This window comes from Salmo trutta, chromosome 34 (assembly GCF_901001165.1).
Source record: "Salmo trutta chromosome 34, fSalTru1.1, whole genome shotgun sequence".
NCBI classification, from domain to species: domain Eukaryota; kingdom Metazoa; phylum Chordata; class Actinopteri; order Salmoniformes; family Salmonidae; genus Salmo; species Salmo trutta.
Genome location: NC_042990.1, coordinates 11536426 through 11560485, shown reverse-complemented (window position 1 = coordinate 11560485; position 24060 = coordinate 11536426). Strand labels below are relative to the sequence as shown.

At 41.3% G+C, this 24060-nt stretch overlaps 1 protein-coding gene across 3 annotated transcripts; it reads right to left on the bottom strand.

The window, feature by feature from the left end:
- Positions 1 to 2204: 2204 nt before the first annotated feature.
- tmem65 (transmembrane protein 65) lies at positions 2205 to 23683 on the bottom strand. 3 transcript variants are annotated; one of them, XM_029731839.1, is made up of 8 exons: positions 22838 to 23680; positions 22505 to 22742; positions 11156 to 11200; positions 9165 to 9232; positions 8626 to 8680; positions 6824 to 6866; positions 5033 to 5138; positions 2205 to 4806 (listed from the first exon to the last, which is right to left on the bottom strand). In XM_029731839.1, exons 2-8 carry the CDS (start codon positions 22647 to 22649, stop codon positions 4684 to 4686), a joined length of 585 nt encoding a protein of 194 aa, XP_029587699.1. In that variant the 5' UTR covers positions 22650 to 22742; positions 22838 to 23680; the 3' UTR covers positions 2205 to 4683. The 3 variants fall into 3 exon arrangements, with proteins under 3 accessions (XP_029587699.1, XP_029587700.1, XP_029587698.1); XM_029731840.1 differs by having other exon boundaries at positions 23234 to 23680; XM_029731838.1 differs by having other exon boundaries at positions 22505 to 23683.
- Positions 23684 to 24060: the final 377 nt, after the last annotated feature.

Genomic DNA, 24060 nt, shown 5'->3' with positions numbered 1-24060 from the left:
ACCAGGACTCAAATCTGGGTCTAGCGACTCTCAACCCAACACCTTAGCCGTTATGTCAAATGACCCTTAACGAGGTCGTAAGGTGTTGGATTAAGGTCGCTACAATACTGTTTTATTCACTCTAGGTGGGTATGGTAAAGTCCCCTCAGCCTGCATTTGCACAGGCACAAAGGAGAGGGACGGGGAGGAGGGACATGGAACTAACCTTTTTATAAAAGTAAAATACAGTTGAAGTCGGAAGTTTACATAAACGAGTTAATGACTCCAACCTAAGTGTTTCAACCACTCCACAAATTTCTTGTTAACAAACGATAGTTTTGGCAAGTCGGTTAGGACATCTACTTTGTGCATGACACAAGTAATTTTTCCAACAATTGTTTACAGACAGATTATTTCACTGTATCACGATTCCAGTGGGTTAGAAGTTTACACACACTAAGTTGACTGTGCCTTTAAACAGCTTGGAAAATTCCAGAAAATTATGTCATGGCTTTAGAAGCTTCTGATAGGCTAATTGACAGTATTTGAGTCAATTGGAGGTGTTCCTGTGGATGTATTTCAAGGCCTGCCTTCAAACTCAGTGCCTCTTTGCTTGACATCATGGGAAAATCAAAAGAAATCTGCCAAGACGTCAGAAAAAAAAATTGTAGACCTCCACAAGTCTGGTTCATCCTTGGGAGCAATTTCCAAATGCCTGAAGGTACCACGTTCATCTGTACAAACAATAGTACTCAAGTATAAACACCATGGGACCACGCAGCAGTCATACTGCTCAGGAAGGAGACGCAATCTGTCTCCTAGAGATGAACGTACTTTGGTGCGAAAAGTGCAAATCAATCCCCAGAACAACAGCAAAGGACCTTGTGAAGATGCTGGAGGAAACAGGCACAAAAGTATCTATATCCGCAGTAAAACGAGTCCTATATCGACATAACCTGAAAGGCCGCTCAGCAACGAAGAAGCCACTGCTCCAAAACCGCCATAGAAAAGCCAGACTACGGTTTGCAACTGCACATGGGGACAAAGAATGTACTTTTTGGAGAAATGTCCTCTGGTCTGATTAAACAAAAATAGAACTGTTGGCCATAATGACCATCGTTAAGTTTGGAGGAAAAAGAGGGAGGCTTGCAAGCCAAAGAACACCATCCCAACCGTGAAGCACGGGGGTGGCAGCATCATGTTGATGGGGTGCTTTGCTGCAGGAGGGACTGGTGCACTTCACAAAATAGATGGCATCATGAGGGAGGAACATTTTGCGTATATTGAAGCAATATCTCAAGACATCAGTCAGGAAGTTAAAGCTTGGTCGCAAATGGGTCTTCCAAATGGACAATGACCCCAAGTATACTTCTAAAGTTATGGCAAAATGGCTTAAGGACAACAAAGTCAAGGTATTGGAGTGGCCATCACAAAGCCCTGACCTCAATCCTATAGAGAGTTTGTGGGCAGAACTGAAAAAGCATGTGCGAATAAGGAGGCCTACAAACCTGACTCAGTCACACCAGCTCTGTCAGGAGGAATGGGACAAAATTCACCCAACTTATTGTGGGAAGCTTGTGGAAGGCTACCTGAAATGTTTGACCCAAGTTAAACAATTTAAAGGCAATGCTACCAATTACTAATTGAGTGTATGTAAACTTCTGACCCACTGGGAATGTGATGAAAGAAATAAAAGCTGAAATAAATGTGTACTATTATTCTGACATTTCACATTCTTAAAATATAATGGTGAACCTAACTGACCTAAGACAGGGAATTTTTACTTGGATTAAATGTCAGGAATTGTGAAACTGAGTTTAAATGTATTTGGCTAAAGTGTATGTAAACTTCCGACTTCAACTGTGTGTGTGTGTGTGTGTGTGTGTGTGTGTGTGTGTGTGTATGTATGTATGTATGTATGTATATATATATATATATATATATATATATATATGCACATTGTGTGCAGGATTCATTCACCGGTATCATCACAATCCAATTCCATGTATTCAATACATAGGCTGGTTACTCATAGTTTTGTAGACTTTCCATTGGTGCACAGAAACACAATAGAAACAAGGCAACAGTAAACATGTCATCCCCCACGAATGATGAAGCCCCCCCCCGGGCCAATTTAGCATGGGATTAACATATTTCAGTTGATTAGTATAGAGTACCACAGTATGAGTCATAATACCCATAAAGCCTCGAGGTCAAACAGTGAAATAGTTCCAATCGTTTTATTAAATCGTTGCAAAATACAAGAGCGATCAAACAGTATTTTTACACAAGTATTTTCTAAATTTTTGTTGGCATAAGTACATTTTAAAATGTAAACGTGGCAGCATAGATACATTTTATGTGCCTGTCGTTTACATGGGAGTGGGGATGAGCATTAGATAAGTCCATGTTTGTTTAAATGAATAGTTCTTATTACCATGCCAGACTTTCTAGCATGTCACTAATGGTGACAAACAAAGAGAAAACAGAATAGGACAATGGAGGTGTGCTTTGATATCATGGTGAGAGGACAACTATCATGGTGGACCAATAGCCAAGAAGGGAGAAGAGTTGGATAGTAATGACGGGGAGTGAGGTTCAGATACAGATGGCAAAACAGACAGAGGACCATACCACAGGAATCAAACTGGAGAACAGAACACCAAACGAGATTGAAGGAAACTTGATGTACATGTTTGGGAGAGAAAAAAAGTGTTAAGGCGAAAGACAGAAGAGATGGAGACATCCCATGAAGATTGCAGGAGAAAATTGGCAAGAGCAAAATACATTCTAGAGATGGTATATCCTTAGCAAGATGGCTTACCTTCCACATTAACATGTTCCAACATACGTCTGGGATTTCCGAGACTATAGAGACGACCAATGGAGTGGTGTTAGACAAACACCAAATAGAAGAGGACAGAGTGTGTGGATCAAGGGTCTCTGCAGCTCTAGAGCCTAAAACAGCTGAAGGGCACATGTGACCAGGAGTCTCCAGCAAGCCCAGAACAGTGGTGCAACAAGCAAGACCAGAGGACGCCAGGAGGAAAAGCAGTAGGGAAAATGAGTTGGGGCAGATAAAAATTGTCTCCGTCCACCAGAGGGCAGTGGAAGTGAGGAACAAGTGCATGGCTTCTATTAGCGCTAAAGAAAAGGATGGAGTGAGATCATGATCAAACTGCAGAAATACTACTCATCCAGAACAGAACATTTCCGTTGCTTTCAAACAAAACCCATCAAACCATTTATGTTACACCTTGGTGCCCATTTTCTTATCGTCTGGTTGTGCTGAAATATGCAGTTTTTACAGCCAAGTACTTTGGTGACAAAAAAAATGCATTTGGCAGTAATAGTTTAAATAATAAGGGTCATTATGAACATTCACTACAGTTCATGAGGAAATACAGCAGCATGGTGAGGGGCATTCCAGTTTAAGCACTGCATTTACTGTAATACGAAAAGGCAAACGGAAAAACGAACACCGATATTCATAGACAGAAAACAAAGAATATCCTTTCAGACAATAAATGACTAGTTTGATTACATCAATGTGAAAAAAAATCTGATTTAGGCCACCATAAGCTAATGGTTGTCTATCAATGAACAAACAGTAACTATCCTACAAAAAGTCAATCATATTGGCAACGGAATAGGTGCTGCAATTGCATTTTAACAAACAGTGAGTGCACAGTTTAACTCTTTGTCGTTCAGCTCACTTCATGAACTGACTTTGTTTCCTTAAATTTCTTTAAAATACAGCAGATTAACAATGACGTTCTTTCAAACATGAAGTTAAATACTTCAAAATAAAATCTCCTATGTGCTGGTTTTTAAAAAGGTCATAACAATACATTTGGTTAGAGTGATGTGAAGAAAATAAGGTGAGGCACTTCTATGGTATGGACTGTGAAAATTGGCTTTGCTAAAATAAATGTGAAAGCTAAGAGACATAGATCAGCAGTTAGAATAGATAGGCAACTTAAGACTGACATGCTAGGAACCCAAGGCATTACGCCCACTCAATTTAGTGTGCGTATAGTAGAGGTATGTTTGTAATTATGCATCTGAAAAACGGGGTTGGTAGTGCTAATAACAGCATTTGTGACCAGTTTTTCAAATCATAGCGTAATTGTTTGTTGACAAACTAAATCAATAAAGTTCAATGCGTAATATACTGTACAGAAATTCCTCAACAAAAGACGTATCCTTTGAAAATATATATTGCACAAGCTAGTTCAACTCTTGCCGTTTCAAATCCCCCCCCCCCCAAAATAAAATGCCATCGAGGTAGCAGTTGACATGTGTTCCTTTGTTTCACAATCTTAAAACATTGGTTAAAAGTAATCTCTAACTCATTTTCAACTCCTAGGCAAATTCATCTATAAAATCCATCCTATGAAAATAACTTGCCATCAAATGCAACTACTTTGTAAGCCTAATGGGTCATAATAAACTTTTGGAAGATTATTTGGTAGCTCAGTTGGTAGAGCATGGCGCTTGCAACGCCAGCACAGTGGGTTCGATTACTGGGACCACCCGTATGTAAAATGTGTGCACCCATGACTATGTCGCTTTGGATAAATTACATGTATTATATTATGAAATAGAGAAGAATGGTTTTCCAGAGTTAGAGATGAACTTAAAATCATGCTGATGATGCAGCTTGCAATTGACCCTGAGACCAGAAAGCTGGTTCACATGCTGTTAAGAGTCTGTGGTGTTGGTGTGTGCTTCTTTTTTCTTGCTCTCATCATCCTCATCATCCCCTAGGAATAACAGGGGGAACATTCCGAGAATGCATCCGATTGTGACTCCAATACCTTTTCCCTGCACACAACGGGAGAATAATGCATGTCAAATGGGAAGTTCAACAGTTTGAGTTTTGTGAATGTTTCTCCTACTATTAAGGTTAACATAAATCTTTGAACATGGATAGCTAGTAACCCACCCATCCTCTAAATTTCTCAACCTTATAGGACCAGTAACCAGATGAAGAAATTTTAGTACAGGAGTAGACCAGCCCATAAAAGGTAATCATTTCTAAATCACTCACCATGTGGGAGCTAACCCTGGTCTGCCACATGTCCGCCTGCTTGGGGGTGAGGTCAGGAACCTGCATCCCTAGCCTGGAGGCTAGGACCTCCACGTATCCGGCAAGACTGCCCACAGACAGACAATATAAGAAACACAGATATCGTAGTCATGTAAAATGTATATTACCATTCCATTTCAAGAAGAAAAAAACAAATCACAATCATACAGTATGTGGACACCTCTTCAAATTAGTGGATTTGGCTATTCCAGCCACACCCATTGCTGACAGGTGTATTAAAAAAAAAAAAAAAAAAAAAAATTATATATATATATATATATATATATATATATATATATATAAAATAATAATAATAATAATAAGAGCACACTGCCGTGCAATCTCCATAGACAAACATTGGCAGTACATTTACATTTTAGTCATTTAGCAGACGCTCTTATCCAGAGCGACTTACAGTAGTGAATGCATACATTTCATACATATCATACATTTTTTTTCTGTGCTGGCCCCCCGTGGGAATCGAACCCACAACCCTGGTGTTGCAAACACCATGCTCTACCAACTGAGCTACAGTAGGCAGTAGTGGCCCGTACTGAAGAGCTCAGTGACTTTCAATGTGGCACCGTCATAGGATGCCACCTTTCCAAAAAGTCATTTCATAACATTTCTGCCCTGCTAGAGCTGCCCCAGTCAGTCAACTGTAAGTGCTGTTATTGTGAAGTGGAACGTCTAGGAGCAACAATGGCTCAGCTGCGAAGTGGCAGGCCGCACAAGCTCACAGAATGGGTCCGCTGAGTGCTGAAGCGCGTAAAAATAGTCTGTCCTCGGTTGCAACATTCACTACCATGTTTCAAACTGCCTCTGGAAGCAATGTCAGCACAATAACTGTTCTTCTGGAGCTTCATGAAATGGGTTTCCATGTCCAAGCAGCCGCACACAAGCCTAAGATCACCATGCACAATGCCAAGCATCGGCTGGAGTGTTGTAAAGCTTGCTGCCATTGGACTCTGGAGCAGTGTGTACGCGTTCTCTGGAGTGATGAATCACGATTCTGGCAGTCCGACAAACTAATCTGGGTTTGGCGGATGCCAGGAGAACGCTACCTGCCCGAATGCATAGTGCCAACTGTAAAGTTCGGTGGAGGAGGAATTATGGTCTGGGGCTGTTTTTCATGGTTCGGGCTAGGCCCCTTAGTTCCAGTGAAGGGAAATCTTAATACTACAGCATACAATAACCTTTTATACGATTCTGTGCTTCCACTTTGTGGCAACAGTTTGAGGAAGGCCCTTTCCTGTTTCAGCATGACAATGCCCCTGTCCACAAAGCGAAGTCCATACAGAAATGGTTTGTCGAGATTGGTGTGGAAGAACTTGACTGGCCTGCACAGAGCCCTGACCTCAACTCCATTGAACACCTTTGGGATGAGTTGGAACGCAGACTGCGAGCCAGACCTAAATCACCCAACATCAGTGCCCGACCTCACTAATGCTTGTGGCTGAATGGAAGCAAGTCCCTGCAGCAATGTTCCAACATCTAGTGGAAAACCTTTCCAGAAGAGTAGAGGCTGTTATCGTAGCAAAAAGGGACCAACTCCATATTAATGCCCATGATTTTGGAATGAGATGTTCGACGAGCAGGTGTCCACATACACTACATTACCAAAAGTATGTCAAAATCATACCCGTCTACCCAGTAACTTGTAACCCCCACCCCTGAAATACTGGCAAGGCTTTGAAAGTTATATAACTGACTAAATATTACACAGAATGGAGAAGTGGTTGGTGCTCTTACCCAAGTCCAGCCAGGTCTGACACTAGGTTCCCAAGAGCTGCAGCTGTAACAGAAGACAAATTAGATTTTACACAGTCTCTAAACCAAACAATTCTTGAAATCAGATCATTTTTCAATACAACTGCTCCTGATGTTTGTTTAAACATGTAAACAGTGCTGAACAGCTGTTGTGCGATGTTGATACCTTTTTCAAACGTTCAAAATGTCAGCCACTGTCTCTAGTTTATAATCGGATCAGTGAACTGAATTGTATTATCACTTCATTTCATAATGATATGGACCAGGCTCAAGGAACTGCATAGATCCAACTGCTATAAACCCTGAAAGCCTCATGAAAACACTGCTTGTGCATCACACTGGGATGAGGAGCGACTGTAAATTGCATTGTGGATGTATGGTGGCACTTGGTAAATTATGGATGAGACAAGCCAATATCAATGTGTTCTTGGTTTCAATGATCAAACTGTTATTCGTTGGACAGTGGTGATATTACAAAAATTATCCCCAAAGCACTAGAAAGGTCCAGTGATTCTGTTCCACATACTAGTGTTGCATCTAGTGATTGGGGGGGGGGGGGGGGGGAGTGGTACAATTACATATCAGGATATCATTTTTTACAATATACCGCATCAAAAATATTGAAATATTTACAGACTTGATTTTGATGCAAATGACAGATCTATAACTCACATTTCTATGTGAATTTGGCCAATTCGCCCAAAAAGTGAAATATTGCAGATTTAAATAGGGAGCTCTTATTTCCATGACTCATCAAAACATATTGTTTTCTCGTGGCTCTCTTGTCCTTCTGCATCAGAAATTTGTTTGGAACGAATCGCAATCACAGTATCAAATCACAATACATGGGTTCATTAAGTATCATGATGTCGTATCGCATGGTCCTTGGCAATTCCCAGCCCTAGTTGTTGCATCCCTACATGGATTTTGTAGAAAGAAAGCTTAAGTGTACCAAAAAGTATTTTGGGGAGCATTCAAAGGGACACTGTAGGTCTGCGAAGAATGTGGAGATGTATGTGATGTTTTGAAATAAAGGCCTAGAATATGATTGAAAGCTTTGTAAATAACATGACCATGTAATTGTATTTTTCGTTGTACTTTTTTCATACGAAAAAACTTGGTTTCATCAGACCAGAGAATCTTGTTTCTCATGGTCAGAGAGTCTTTAGGTGCCTTTTGGCAAACTCCAAGCGGGCTGTCGTGCCTTTTACTGAGGAGTGGCTTCCGTCTGGCATTGTATGTCCACTCTAAACAAAAGTATATAGCCTAAACAAAACCATCCCACAATTATTGGGAGGGGCTTTGTCTAATGTGAATAGCTGCAGTAAATATCAATGGAACAAGCAGGGCTCAAATAGACAAAGTATGTTAGTTGAAGAGCTTCATAAATCAGGGATAGATGCCTACATGCTTCCAAAAACAGCCTAGAAAATACCATCAGGCCCCATAAAATGATTGCCATCTACTGCCACAGTGTGATTCAAGATGAGTAATACACAAGTCGGTGACAAACACAAAAACAATTACCATCATCACTGTCAAGACTGGATGGTAACCTAATATGTACTTTTGGTTTAGCTCTGAAATAAGGACAAATATGCCATATATTTTGATGTGATCTCCAGAACACCAGTTAATCTAACCCATTGGGTAGAGGCTGGCTAGACTTTTGTTACATTGCAAAATATTTGACCCCTGTAAGGTTGAGAAGTATTCTGACCAATGTTCATTGAGGGAGCTACTGCCAAATTTGAACATTTCAGATCACAATTGAACAGTCTTACCTGCCATGGTTGATAATCCAAAGGTGACACCTATAGACAACTCAATCTGGGTTCCCTAAAAGTCAAGAAAGCAGAAATATTACGTGGACATTTGTTTCTTGGAGGGCTAGCAATCATGTTGACTTTACCACCCAATTTTTTTTTTGCAATGTTCCCTTTCATCCTCAGTGGCAGTGTCCGAATACCCATACTAGTGTACTACATACTTAAACTGCATACTCATTTTGGTGTTTGATCTAATAGAATTCACTCGTCTCTTCCGATTTTACGTGTCTGCCAACAGCTGATAATCAGATAAATTGACTGGTTGTACCAAAATTAACAAATGGTGGGAGTCAACGCAATCGCACATTACATGACGCAGTCAAAGTACTATTTTTTTTTTTTTGCATACTATGTAGTACACGGAAGGGTATGGGTATTCAGACACAGCCAGTATCTAATGAGAATGTGAAATACAAAATACATTTTAAATGCTAGTTCAAACTAAACAATGAATACAGGTAAATTTAAACACCAGAAAAAGTCATACCACTTACTGCTGCAATCATGATGGCATTGTCCAGGAAGCCAAAACCAATAAAGGGGATCGCATTGTGTAGAAGCACTGCAAACAAGATAGTACCCCAATAAAAAAAAACATTTTCTTATCATTTGCTGCTAAGATCAACTTGTCTTGGGAGTTAGGTCTCCACACGTGAATATACATTTTTCCATTGAGTAATGGAATTGACTGGCAGCAGAACACACGTGTCACTAAGAGACTCACACATGCTTGCTTGTTTGTGCCTGTGTGTACTGTATGTTTATGGGGCAGTGTCCTACTGACATTGAGGAAAATCCAAATGTATTTACTGACAGACAGCTTGGCAAAAGACAGCTTGCAGTCATTTTTCAATGGCTGACATGAACATTTCCCCTCATTATACACTTTCTAATGTAAACTCAGCAAAAAAAGAAAACGTCCCTTTTTCAGGACCCTGTCTTTCAAAGATAATTCGTAAAAATCCAAATAACTTCACAGATCTTCATTGAAAAGGGTTTAGACACTGTTTCCCATGCTTGTTCAATGAACCATAAACAATTAATGAACATGCACCTGTGGAACGGTCGTTAACGGTAGGCAATTAAGGTCACAGTTATGAAAACTTAGGACACTAAAGAGGCCTTTCTACTGACTCTGAAAAACACAAAAAGAAAAGATGCCCAGGGTCCCTGCTCATCTGCGTGAACGTGCCTTAGGCATGCTGCAAGGAGGCATGAGGACTGTAGATGTGGCCAGGGCAATAAATTGCAATATCCATACTGTGAGACGCCTAAGACTGCGCTACAGGGAGACAGGATGGACAACTGATCGTCCTCGCAGTGGCAGACCACGTGTAACAACACCTGCACTGGATCGGTACATCCGAACATCACACCTGCGGGACAGGTACAGGATGGCAACAATAACTGCCCGAGTTACACCAGGAACGCACAATCCCTCCATCAGTGCTCAGACTGTCCGCAATAGGCTGAGAGAGGCTGGACTGAGGGCTTGTAAGCCTGTTGTCTGGTGAGGACCTGCCTTACATCACCAGCAACAATGTCACTATATGGGCACAAACCCACCATCGCTGGACCAGACAGGACTGGCAAAAAGTGCTCTTCACTGACGAGTCGTGGTTTTGCCTCACCAGGGGGGATGATCTGATTCGCGTTTATCGTCGAAGGAATGAGCGTTACACCGAGGCCTGTACTCTGGAGCGGGATCGATTTGGAGGTGGAGGGTCCGTCATGGTCTGGGGCGGTGTGTCACAGCATCATCGGACTGAGCTTGTTGTTATTGCAGGCAATCTCAATGCTGTGCGTTACAGGGAAGACATCCTTCTCCCTCATGTGGTACCCTCCTGCAGGCTCATCCTGAAGAGCCCGGATCTCAATCCCATTGAGCACGTCTGGGACCTGTTGGATCGGAGGGTGAGGGCTAGGGCCATTCCCCCCCAGACATGTCCGGGAACTTGCACGTGCCTTGGTGGAAGAGTGGGGTAACATCTCACAGCAAGAACTGGCAAATCTGGTGCAGTCCATGAGGAGATGGACTGCAGTACTTAATGCAGCTGGTGGCCACACCAGATACTGATTGTTACTTTTGATCCCTCCTTTGTTCAGGAACACATTATTCCATTTCTGTTAGTCACATGTCTGTGGAACTTGTTCAGTTTATGTCTCAGTTGTGGAATCTTATGTTTATACAAATATTTACACATTAAGTTTGCTGAAAATAAACGCAGTTGACAGTGAGATGACGTTTCTTCTTTTGCTGAGTTTATTTTGTGGGTTCATTAAGAGAAATAGCACGGGTAGAGCTGCTGGGAAACAAAAGCTGATAAGCCCATAATTAATTAGTTTAGAAAAACTGTTTTCAAAGGGGTATAATGTGACTACGGAAGCATAGACCCTTTTGATCCCACTGAGAACTTTTGAGCTATAAATCTCTATGGTATAAAGAAAATTACATTCATAATTTGAGAGACTGCTTTTATCTTACCGTATTTGATCTGAGCTTGAGTAAGCGGTGAAGCCTCTTGAGTCTCTGAAAGACAAGATCAAAAACAAAGATTCATATCTGAAAAATGATGTGCACTGGGGTAGAACTTTCAGATCCTGATCAACCCTCATGCTTTCTCTCCCAAAAAGTTTGGCACAGAGGTGTAGACTGCAAACTCTTCAGCACAAATATAAACATGTTCACTGTATAATGCTGACTACTCAGCTCCGTCCAAGAGGCTCCATATTCTATAGTCTGTGAGAAACAGATTCTTGGTAGGATATTCATTGAGAACTAAAGGGGCATGTTCCAAGTGAATGTGTTCGTGTGTTTAAAAAGTCATAGGACTACTAGACAGTCAACTGTTTTGTGGGAGTGAATTCAGACAGACATGAAAGTCTCCCATTACTGTTATCAAATTACATAGTCTTTCTCAATGAATGAGAGGCTAACACACAAACCCCAGTGCTAAACAGATTCACACCTCTAATATGAATGCCATTTGGAAAGGTCAAGGACCCTACCTTGAGACAGAGGGGCTGGGGTGCTATTTCTGGAAAGGTGAACCTAAGATTAAGGCGAGGTGACCGCCAGCTGACCAGGTTACTTTAATGAGAATGGAAATACTATTGACCGTCATGGAATACTAATTAATCAGAACAGCAGGCCAATCTGCTCATGAGTGCACAGCAGCTCATAGAAGAGAACAGGCTTTCAGTGTGGAGTATAGAACCTCCCACTGAGGGAGAGTGTCGCTATAAAACCCATAATAAACTGCTTACTAGTGACCGAGTAAACAAGTTGAGCAGGGGGCATGGTCAAAGTCTGTAGGTAACCCTAAGGCAACACAACGCCTTGCGGCACAAAGCCATGCAACACAACGCCTTGCGGCACAAGGCCATGCAACACAACACCTTGCGGCACAAGGCCATGCAACACAACACCTTGCGGCACAAGGCCATGCAACACAACACCTTGCGGCACAAGGCCATGCAACACAACACCTTGCGGCACAAGGCCATGCAACACAACACCTTGCGGCACAAGGCCATGCAACACAACACCTTGCGGCACAAGGCCATGCAACACAACACCTTGCGGCACAAGGCCATGCAACACAACACCTTGCGGCACAAGGCCATGCAACACAACACCTTGCGGCACAAGGCCATGCAACACAACACCTTGCGGCACAAGGCCATGCAACACAACACCTTGCGGCACAAGGCCATGCAACACAACACCTTGCGGCACAACACCATGCAACACAACAGAAGCTTATTTGTGCGATTTAATTTCTGTTGACTCAAGGAGGACACTTGGCTGATAGGAAAATATCAATAAACTTCTAGATGACAAAATTGATATCTGTGCAATCTGCAGCCAGTAGACTTCAGGCAAATGTTCAATGAGAAATGGCATAAGGCTACATATTTGTCATCGGTCACTCCAATGTCCAACCCCTCCCGCTATATTACCCTTCTAAACAATAACGGTCACAGCAGGCAGCAGCAGTGCTGATGAGTCATTTCCCTCAGAGCTTAGCTGAAGTGGTGCATGTGAAACTGCCTAATTACAGAAGTGTCTACTCCTGCTGTCTGTGGCAATTGTCACCACCATCTGCCTGCTGTCACAGTTCTGAGGAACTGGCACTCCAACACATTAGAAAGGCTTAACAGGGGAAGTGCAGGACTACCTGCTGCTAGGACGGAATTGGAGAGGAGATGTGTTCGTCTTTAGTCTGCTATTCTTTTGAGGGCCAATTAATTCTCCCCAATTATAGTAGTGGATGTAAATATTTCCCAAATGAAATTGGAGCGGAACAGGAAGATGTGCCAATATGTGTTGTTTCCCAGTGAAAAAGTTAGGGCAGTGCACTCATTTTACAATCTCTATGGAATCTAACTACTATCTTGCTCAGACAACCTAAGGACCGTAACAATATAAAAAATAAAATCACTTTATAGCAACCACACAAGAACATCAAAATGCTCTTCTATTTTAAAGACTCCATAAGTTACCAAAAAATCTATTTTAAAAAATCTATGGATGAAACGTTGAATTTATCCAAACGTTTTTTTTTTTAATAAAAAGTTTGTTGAAGTGTCTATCCTATATCTGAGATATAAGATCACCTATTTAACCCCTTATTTTAGCCAGTAAACTACTTCCATATTTACTTCCATTCATTTAAAAAAAAATTTTTTTACTTAGGCTTCTCTAGGCTACCTGCAGCTGTGCTTGTTATCAGTAAGCTACAGTTGATCAGACTTAAGCACAGACTAATTGTGCACATTGACAAATCATGAGGCAATTTATAAAAACTATTTTGGTAGTGGGCTTGGGCTTCCATATAAAACAGCTTTTCGCAGTGCATTCACTTATACCCACGTTTTCAGTTGCAATTTGCTTTTAGCACATGTAACGATTTGCATGATATTGATTTTTAAAAATGAAGCCTGGTTTGTTGTAAAGTAGGCCTACTGTACTTTATATGCATATGAGAGGTTTAAAATCGTTAATTTTAGGTTGGCTGACTTTACTTGAAGACATGCAGTTAGCAACTCTACATTTTAGCTTCAAGACAAATGTAATGACTGTAGCCTACAGACAAGAAAATAAACCCTTTCAAATGAGATTTTGTTTTACTACAATGTAAAAATAATTTAAACTGAGCCATGTTGGTTTAAAAAGCTGACTCTTCCAAATGAAAAATTGATCACTTACATGCTTGTAAATTGTCATATGGTTTGGTTGCATTATTCAATAGTGTAATATGTTTTAGAAGAAAAGTTTGTCATTGTTGAATAGTTTGTGCTTACTGACTACTGTGATATTTAAGGTCAATTTGAGCTGCGGACCAAGAGTGTCGCATCGCCAGCCACAACGAAATGTAAGGATGTAATGTGAATTGAAAAGTAGAAATCCTTTTTGCCACTCCGCTCCTCAGACTCTCCTTCATATCTCGTAGTGGGAATAGGGCCTTGAGGTTTGGTTCACAGGATTAACATTTTAAATAGCCCATTACTGAAATGCCACAGTGCCCCTTGACATTCAGGGCAATTTCTGTGTTGAAAAGAAAAGAGTTATCTGAATCACTAAATTGACTCTCCTGGGGAGTTCATGTTGAACACAGAGTAACATGGAACAAGGCAGCAGCATTGGATTGTCATGCCAGCCAACAATGTGGCAACAGTATGGACAAACTTGAGTAATGTCAGTGTTTCCCCTATATTCATTTAGCAGCAGCACACTGCTGCTGCTAAATCATTGCCGGAACAACAAAAATATTTCTGCAGAGAAGAGTTTAAGATCAGAGTGACAAGTTACAACAATTTATATATCTTTGTCAGATTCACATCAGATAGTCCGAGAAACCTCCAAGGTAACTAGCAATCGACCTTCTAATCCTGGAAGTGTAGCCAACCCATATAAATAATGTAGATTGAAGACTCTTGCCCAAAAGCCTGTTCTAGCACAGGCAGCACCATTGAGGACTTTCAGCATTTTTAAGTAGTCACTGGGTGGGCCTTAATGGTTAAGGAAGGATCACATAATTCCATCCTGTTCATCAGGAGGGTTCAGCCAATGAATTATACTCATGAGCAAACATTCCATGACTGCAGGTGGCAGTAAACAGGTGGCAGTAAATCACCAACCTTGGCTTTATACCGAATCAAACAACACACTCCAACTCATAGTAGAAGAAAATGTACTCACAGACACATGTTGCATCCTCTATCTATCTCCATGAGCCAACTCTATTAATATATGTACAGTATGTAATAATTGTTAGCTAAGTTATAGTAACGTTACGTTAGCAAAACATTTTTGGGGTTAATATAGAATTGGCTCGTGAAGTCATTGAGAGCAGGAGATAAAATTTAGGAAAAAAAATGGAAAACCCCAGTCCTTGTTCTTAGGGGAAACACTGAAGGTACACAAAGCAGGCAAGGCAAATGTTGGCAGTCCGTCCGTGAGGAAAACACACATTGTTGTACCCTGTAACCCCACTTCTCCTTCAGGTGTCTCACTCTGGCCACGCAACTGGCTAGTGCAGCTGGACGCCTCAGAGTCTGGAGGGGGAAAAAAAGGGGGATACGCGGCACATAAAGAGAAGAGTTGGGCATGGCTGGGTGTGTAAAGGTAGTTTCACTGGGACTTTTATGGAAAAAGGGCTTCATCTACTGAGAGCTGAAGTACATTGTCACACTTCACCTAGTTTAACTCACCTGACTGGGTAGGTCTTCCTCAATTCCTCAAACATTTAATAATAAGCTATGAGGTACGGTATGTACTGGATGTCAAAAGTTCACTCACCTGACTGGGTGGCTTTTACAATTTCAGTTCAAACAGCAAGAGAAAATGCTCCTCATAATGCATTGACATTGGATGGACAACTAAACAAGATAAACGCCTAGGTCTACCTAGTGCACCCTCTACAATTTTACTATAAAAATGAAACTATAATGAGCACCAGTGCAAAACATTAGGCTCTTCTCATTAGCCACTGCACTCATTCACATATAGAGTGAACACTTCTGGGAAAAGGAGAACCTGAATTGCATGATGGTTGTCCATTTAAAGCTCTGAATGCATGACCGAGGAGGCATCAGGGCTAATAGTGCTTAAGCGGTTTCCTGGCGTTTTACCAGAGGCTGGCATAACAGGGACATGGTGGAGGGAGCCCATCTGTCAGAGACCTGCTCCAAGAGAGACCAGCTGGCACGAGGGAGGGTCAGGAATGAGCTCTGGAAAAGGTCACTGTACTTCAAGCTTACATATTTCTCCCGGGGTTAAAGTCGAGGATTTTGATTTATTAGGATCCCCATTAGCCGACGCCAATAGCGACAGCTAGTCGTACTTGGGTCCGACACATTACAAAAAATACATTACAGACAAAAGACTTTACAATTTACATACATTTAAAAACATGTCGTGTGTGTGCGCATCTATGAGGTACACACAACAAGAAGATGGGAGTTCCATGCACTCATGGCTCTGTATAATACTGTACGTTTCCTTGAATTTGTTCTGGACCTGGGGACTGTGAAAAGACTCAGGTGGCATGTCTGCGTGTGTCAGTGTTGTGTGTAAGTTGACTGCAAACAATTTGGAATTTCCAACACAATAATGTTTCTTATAAAAACAAGTGACGCAGTCAGTCTTTCCTCAACTCTTAGCCAATGAAGAGCAAGACGTGCCGCTCTGTTCTGGGCCAGCTGCAGCTTAACTAGGACTTTCTTAGCAGCACTTGACCATATGACTTAACAATAATCAAGATTAGATAAAACTAAAGCCTGCAGGACTTGCTGTGTGGGGTGTGGTGTCAAAATAAAGAGATGGTCTGCTTTTACGGACAAACCTCTCCCAATCTTTACAACATTGAATCTATAGGTTTTGACCATGACAGTTTACAAGGGATGCACGATATAAAAAAATAAGTATTAAAAAATAAAAATAATAACAATATATAAATAAATTAAAAAAATAGTTGAACATATCAGAATCATTTGATATTAGCTAAAAATGACAATATCGGTATCGGCCCAATGTCTAGTTTAACGCCGATGTGCATACCTATATAACGTAATGACGTCAAGTAAAATGTTGCGCTACACGTGCAACACAGAATTCCTAACCTAGCCCACAATGTCTGCTGTGTGGATCGAGCAGTCAACATCTCGAGCAGTCATTTGAAAGTGTAAGAAAATTTCAGCGAGACAACACAAAGGCGAAATCCATTAATGCCAAGATAATGGAATTCATTGCCCTTGACAATCAACCGTTCTCTGTCGTGGGTGATGTCGGCTTTCGCCGACTGGCCGAGCACCAGTACACTACCAAGTGCGCTATTTTTCAGATGTTGCCCTACCGGAGTTACACAGTAATGGCGTCACTGCTATTAGCTTCACAACATACTATGGAACGCCGTTTGGGTGTCAAAAAAAGATACATCAAATAACACTATTTGACAAGTTAAATAAGCTTTTAATTTGACACGTCAAATAACCCAGTTCTATTATAGAATGTTGCGTGTTCTGAATTTGCACGTGCAAGCCAAGCGCCACCACTACAATCAGTAGCACTGTCAAAGCTGTACAAAAAAAGTCTGCAAACAAGCAAACACTGGCCACGAACGATGTGATTACAATACCTCGTTGGTAATAAAGCAGTATTTGTTTGACCGCAACTTCTGGGGTAGCTAGCTAGCTTTAGCTGTAGCAGTAACACAACAGAGAACGTTAGTTCCGGGATGGAACATAAAAACACAGACAATGGCCTAACGTTAATTTACCTGTTACATAACATTTAAATTCTTATCTATACATCAATAAATCATTTATTTATTTACTACATCAAATAAACCTTGAATTATGTATTAATCATGCATAGTGAACACAGCATCTATGTAACAACACTTAGTGTTATTTGACGTGTATCCTTTTTGACACGCCAAGACCCAAACGGCGTTCCATAGTATGAGAAATCCTGGTTGAGAATGAAACGACTGAATAAATGAATAACAAAACAGCACAGCAAGTAAGTGAAAAAAATAGGTTTTGATTATGTTTTACTGGTAATGGGGACATACGTAAATGCCAACAAAATAACTTTTTGGTCAGTGCGGCGTTACCTTTATTTAACTAGGCAAGTCAGTTAAGAACAAATTATTATTTACAATGACGGCCTACCCCGGCCAAACCACATACGACGCTGGGCCAATTGTGCGCTGCCCTATGGACTCCCAATCACAGCCGGATGTGATGCAGTCTGGATTCGAACCAGGGACTGCAGTGCCTTAGACCGCTGCGTCCATGTGTTAACTATTTAACTGTACTAGAATGCTTAAAAGGCTGCAAACATTTTAAATATCAGTATAGTTTTTCTTTGGCAAGGAAAATATCGGATATCGGTATCGGCCAAAAATGTAATATCGGTGCATCATGAAGTAAAACCAAGCAATTTAGTCTCCTCAACTTATTCAACAGCCACACCATTCATTACCAGATTCAGCTGAGGTCTAGAATGATTTTTACCAAATACAATGCACTTAGTTTTAGAGAGGAGGGGGAATGTGTAGGACCATGAGAAGTTGGACTATTCACATGACCAGGATCCCAGCTATATAGTGTAATTTCCGGACTATTAAGCGCACCTGAATATAAGCCGCTGTAACAGTGTAGGTTCCGTCCCTCTCTTCACCCCAACCCGGGCTCGAACCAGGGACCCTTGCACACAACAACTGACACCCACGAAGCATTGTTACCCATCGCGCCACAAAAGCCACGGCCCTTGCAACGCAAGGGGAAACCCTACTTCAAGTCTCAGAGCGAGTGACGTCACTGATTGAAACGCTATTAGCGCGCACCACCGCTAACTAACTAGCCATTTCACATCGGTTACACCACACCCACTGAATTTTAAAAAAAATATTATTTTGAACATAAATAAGCCGCACATGTCTATAAGCCGCAGGTGCATACCGGTACATTGAAACAAACATGTCTATAAGCCGCGAGGCTTTAACGAAACACGGCTTGTAACAAAAAATAAAAAATTAGCCGTAAGCTTTAGTTGTCTTTTTGCACTGAGTCAAATCCTCACGCTGCTGTTACCAACGTCTTATCATCGACTCATTAAGACCAAGCTCCCGTCCAGCAGCTCTATTTCCTTTTCCAACAGCCAGATCAATCGCCTTCAACTTGAAAGCTGCATCATATGCATTTCTCCGTGTCTTTGCCATGATGAGGGTGACAAAATGACTACCGTAATCAGAATGATGGGAAGTTTGAGAGCGCTCGATTTAATCTAAACAGTAAACAAAAAAGTTGTTTGACCTTAACCCGTTCGGCAATTTCTTTGGTCTAATGAAAGCTTCATGCCGCCAAAAAACTGAGCACGTCACAGAACGTGTTTTTTTTTTTAGAAAAAAAAATTGAAAGCGGGAAAAATCCATATATTAGGCGCGTCATTGTTTAAGCCGCGAGGTTCAAAGCCTGGGAAAAAAGTTGCGGCTTATAGTCCGGAATTTACGGTACTTAGGGGCACAGTTTACCTCCAGTGATGGATCTACAAATCAGTCAGTGCTAAGAGCATGCCATTCTAATAAGAAACTGAACAGATCCGCTTAAAACTTTGAGTCTACAACTCCGTTAAGATAAAATACAACATTAGGCTTTTATAATAGACAGTGTCCGCTACAAAAAAATGTAATGGGCTTCAGCTATATGGCCCAGATCATCCAACATTGAGAATGCGCTGCTTTGGTGAAAATCTTAGCTTGTAGTTTATAACAGTTATTGAAATAGGTTATTCAGGCTATAGCAAAGGAATAGGCCACTTGGCATTGCCCTGCTGTGGGCTGCGCGGTCAGCTCTAATGAGTGGTGCCAGTCAAGTTGAAATCGTCTGTCACATCACGATAGCGGTCAATCATCTTCGATATCCGATACTATTGTAATGTTGCCCAACCCTACTGTACAGAACTCTACAAGGATGAATGGAACAAGAAGTCCCCACCAGGGAGTTACATGGTATGGCAGTCATACATGAGCCATAGGCTACATTGTCAAGTCTGATTCCATCCCTGAAGTAGGCCTATTGCTAATGAGTATGATGCGGCATAATTTGGAATGAGAAGACATTCAGCTGCAGAGAGACACCATAGCATATTATGGTACTCCAAATGCCTTCAGATACCACTGCAGCACCAAACACACAAAACGGCATAAGCATTTGGTAAGGTTGTGCAATGAACATGCACTGCATGGCTGCCATAACCGGTGGAAGTAACCATCCCTTCCGCTTTACTTCCGTATCATGTTCCCCCAATCTTTTGAATGGGCTTTACGATTGTATCAAAAACAAATGCAGTATGAAAATAGGCAAAAACTTGCGATGTCATGGTGACATTGGCTAGCTAAGCTCATGTGCAGAAAAACGGTCTTGCGCCAAACTGCACATGTGCAGGCAGTCAAATCAAAGCCAATCATTGGATATAAAGTTGTTTTGGACGAAAATGAAAACGTGTCAGTTTATCACTTTGACAAGGTTTAATCAATAACATCTTCAACTAGGCTACTTAAAAAGGTCCAATAAGGCCGTTTTTAATATCAATTGCAATTTCTCAAACAAGAATGTTGCTAGGACTGTCTAGGAGTGGTCTGAGTGGGGAGGGGAAAACCGAAAACTAGCTGTTGTTGGCAGAGGGGAACTCGTTCTTATTGGTCTATTAACTAATGTATCGCCTGGTGATGTCACCAGGCAGTCCAAAACTACATCTCACCAAAACAGGCTGAAATTTCAGACTGTCTTTTCAAACAGCTCTTACACTAAAAAGGGCATTATCATCATTTTCACTGTATTATTCCAAACTCAGCGTGGAAATATATATACAAAACACAAGAAAATCTATTTGACTGCACTGGGGCTTTAAGATGTTGTCTCAAATCGAGGTTGTGCCTTTAGATTGAGAAAATTAAGAAATAAGGAAGAATTTTTCACTTCTCTCAGACTTCTCAAACTCCGGTCTTGTCTGTTTACTCTGTTTCGCAAGCATTCCTCGCAATGTTTGGCCTCTGGGTTTAGAAACTCTGATTCTATCATCAAATGAGTGAAAACGCATTTCATTTCATATACACACACACACACACACACATTACCAAAATAATGTGGACACCTGCTCGTTGAACATCTAATTCCAAAATCATGGGCATTAATATTGAGTTGGTCCCCCTTTGCTTCTATAACAGCCTCCACTCTTCTGGGAAGGCTTTACACTAGATGTTGGAACATTGCTGTGGGGACTGGCTTCCATTTAGCCACAAGAGTATTAGTGAGGTTCGGCACTGATATTGGGCGATTAGGCCAGGCTCGCAGTCTGCGTTCCAATTCATCCAAAAGCTGTGCAGGCCAGTCAAGTTCTCCGATCAACAAACAATTTCTGTGTGGACCTCGCTTTGTGCTGAAACAGGAAAGGGCCTTCCCCAAACTGTTGCCACAAAGTTGCAAGCACAGAATCGTCTATAATGTTATTGTATGAGACTTCCCTTCACTGGAACTAAGGGGCCTAGCACAAACCATGAAAAACAGCTACAGACAATTATTCCTCCTCCACCAAACTTTACAGTTAGCACTATACATTGGGGCAAGTAGTCTTCTCCTGGCATCTGCCAAACCCAGATTCGACTGTCGGACTGCCAGCTAGCGAAGCATGATTCATCACTCCAGAGAACGTGTTTCCACTGCTCCAGAGTCCAATGGCAGCGAGCTTTACACCACAGCCGACGCTTGGCATTGCACATGGTGATCTTAGGCTTGTGTGCGGCTGGTCAGCCATGGAAACACATTTCATTAAGTTTCAGACGAACAGTTCTCATGCTGACGTTGCTTCCAGAGACAATTTGGAACTCGGTAGTAAGTGTTGCAACTGAGGACAGACGATTTGTACACACTACGCACTTCAGCCCCGTTCTGGGAGCTTGTGTGGCCTACCACGTCACGGCTGAGCCGTTGTTGCTTCTAAACGTTTTCACTTCACATAAACAGCACTTACAGTTGACCGGGGCAGCTCTAGCAGTGCAGAAATTTGACGAACTGACTTGTTGGTGCCACGTTGAAAGTAACTGAGCTCTTCAGTAAGGCCACTCTACTGCCAATGTTTGTCAATGGAGATTGCATGGCTTGTGCCGAATTTATACACATATAAGCAACGGGTGTGGCTGAAAGTGTTGTCAACATACTTGTGCGTGCATATATATATATATATATATATATATATAAAATTATAATTTATTTTTTTAAATGTGTTTGTGGATGAATTTACTTCTGCCACATGCCTTTTATGAAGTTTTTGCACTTGAAGACAATTGCACTACGTTTTTCCCTATTGAAGGCCGTTCAAAAAGGCTACAAAAGTTAAACTACAAATCTGAGGGACACTTTCACACCGTATTAGGAACTTCTTCAGGATAAAAAATAAATAAATAACACCCATAGTTGTGCAGGTCAAACACAAGTTTAAGAAAAATGTAATTAACTAAAAATGGTAGCCTGTCAGTTGATTTGACAACAGCAATTACTTTATCCTCATAGACTATTGAAAATAGAAAAATAAGGATGACAAATGTATGACTGAAATGTTGCCCAGAATATCCCAATAGATAAAAGTGGAGGACACTGTTCCCACCACGATAGCGACCAACTTGGGGTGGGAAGTTTCAACATTCCTGACATCACTATAAGAATAGGAAACACAAAATCCCCCTGCCTGCAGAGGGAGTGAGGGAAGGAATGTCAATAATTATAAAATGGGAGAGGAACTTTCTTGCAATATCTGTTATCTTACCTTGAGCTATAGCTATGGATTCAAAGCTCTGCAGTTCTTTCAGCAAACATGTTCTTTCTTTGGGGTGAAGGCTGTAGATGAATTCTTTCGCTCTTTTCGGCGAGTTTAGGGGTTCCCGCGGCTCGTTGCGTCCGAGCGTTCCCATCCAACAACTTTGCAAGTTGGACACCTTCAAAACCTTTCTGACCGTGACACTTTCCAGCACTGCTCTTGTTGAGATGGTGGGTCGTAGAGCTATCTGAAGACAAAGCTTGAACATTGTGGCAAAATAGGGAAAATATGTTCGTACAAATAAAATTAAAAAACTTCAAATAAGATGGCTGGGTTCTTTACCAGTTTAACGCTCAACGGCACTGCCAACCAGATAATTCAGCAAGCTAACTAACGTTAACTAAGGTGTGCGCTGTAGTAACGTTAGTAGCTAATATTGCAAGTGTTCGAGTAATGAGAGCTGTCAAAGTAGCGAACCCACAGCTAAGCTAGGTAACGTTAAGTATTATTGCCTAGTTGCAACGTTAGCTTGTAGCTAATGCCCAACATGTAACGTTTAAGTCCTCTCTCCTCTTCTATTATTTGGGAAGGCTGGTTTTATGTAACGTTTGCTAGCAACTACAGTCGACTCCTGTTACATTTCTGCAATAATACATTAACGTTACTAAATATGTCTGGCAAGACAGAGCAGTTCACGAAAGGAAAACACAGTAGCTAGCTAACGTTAATTGCACAAACCCGCACGTGACCAGCCTGACATGCCTGCTACTATTGTGGCGTTAGCGGGTCCTCTTTCGTTTTGGCTTGAGAAATAAACAATTTCATTGCATCGTCCGTGCAATTCATCAGAAAGTATTGATATGGACCCCCGAAAAATAGAGCTCAACGTCATAAACTGTCGTCGACTGGAAGCGTTATTCGATTACTTCCACTTGCGACCAATGTAGTTTTTTTCTCTCCCAAAGACATTATGGTTTCTCCTTTCGTGTTCTTCCTCAAATTTAATTTACTATGTTGAGCTGACATTTCACATATCATTTAGATGTATTCATCTAGATTCATTATTTTTTGCTCCTAGCTACCACGTGTCCTGAGATATTTGTTGTTCCAAATTTGATCATGAGATTCTGCCCCGAGTAGTAGTACACCACATTTACCAAAATGCAACACAAAACGTATCCAATTCATTACAAATATAAATATACATTATTCCAATGTACATACATTCGCTAAAAGGGAAATCAGACAACTAGGGAATCACACCGATCCCATAGAGGTTAAGAGGTTTTTAAGCATTAAGGCACAAGGGGGTATGGTATATGGCCAATATACCTGGCTACTGGCTGTTCTTAACTTGATGCAACCTGGAGTGACTGGATACAGCCAATGGCGGTGGTATATTGGCCATATAACACAACCCCCCGGGGTGCCTTATTGCTATGCAATTTGAACAGTAAAAAGTCATTTTCTGTCATACCTGTGGTATATGGTCTCATATATATCAAGGCTTTCAGCCAAGCAGCATTCAGGGATTGAACCAGGGTTATAATTGTAATTAAATCCAT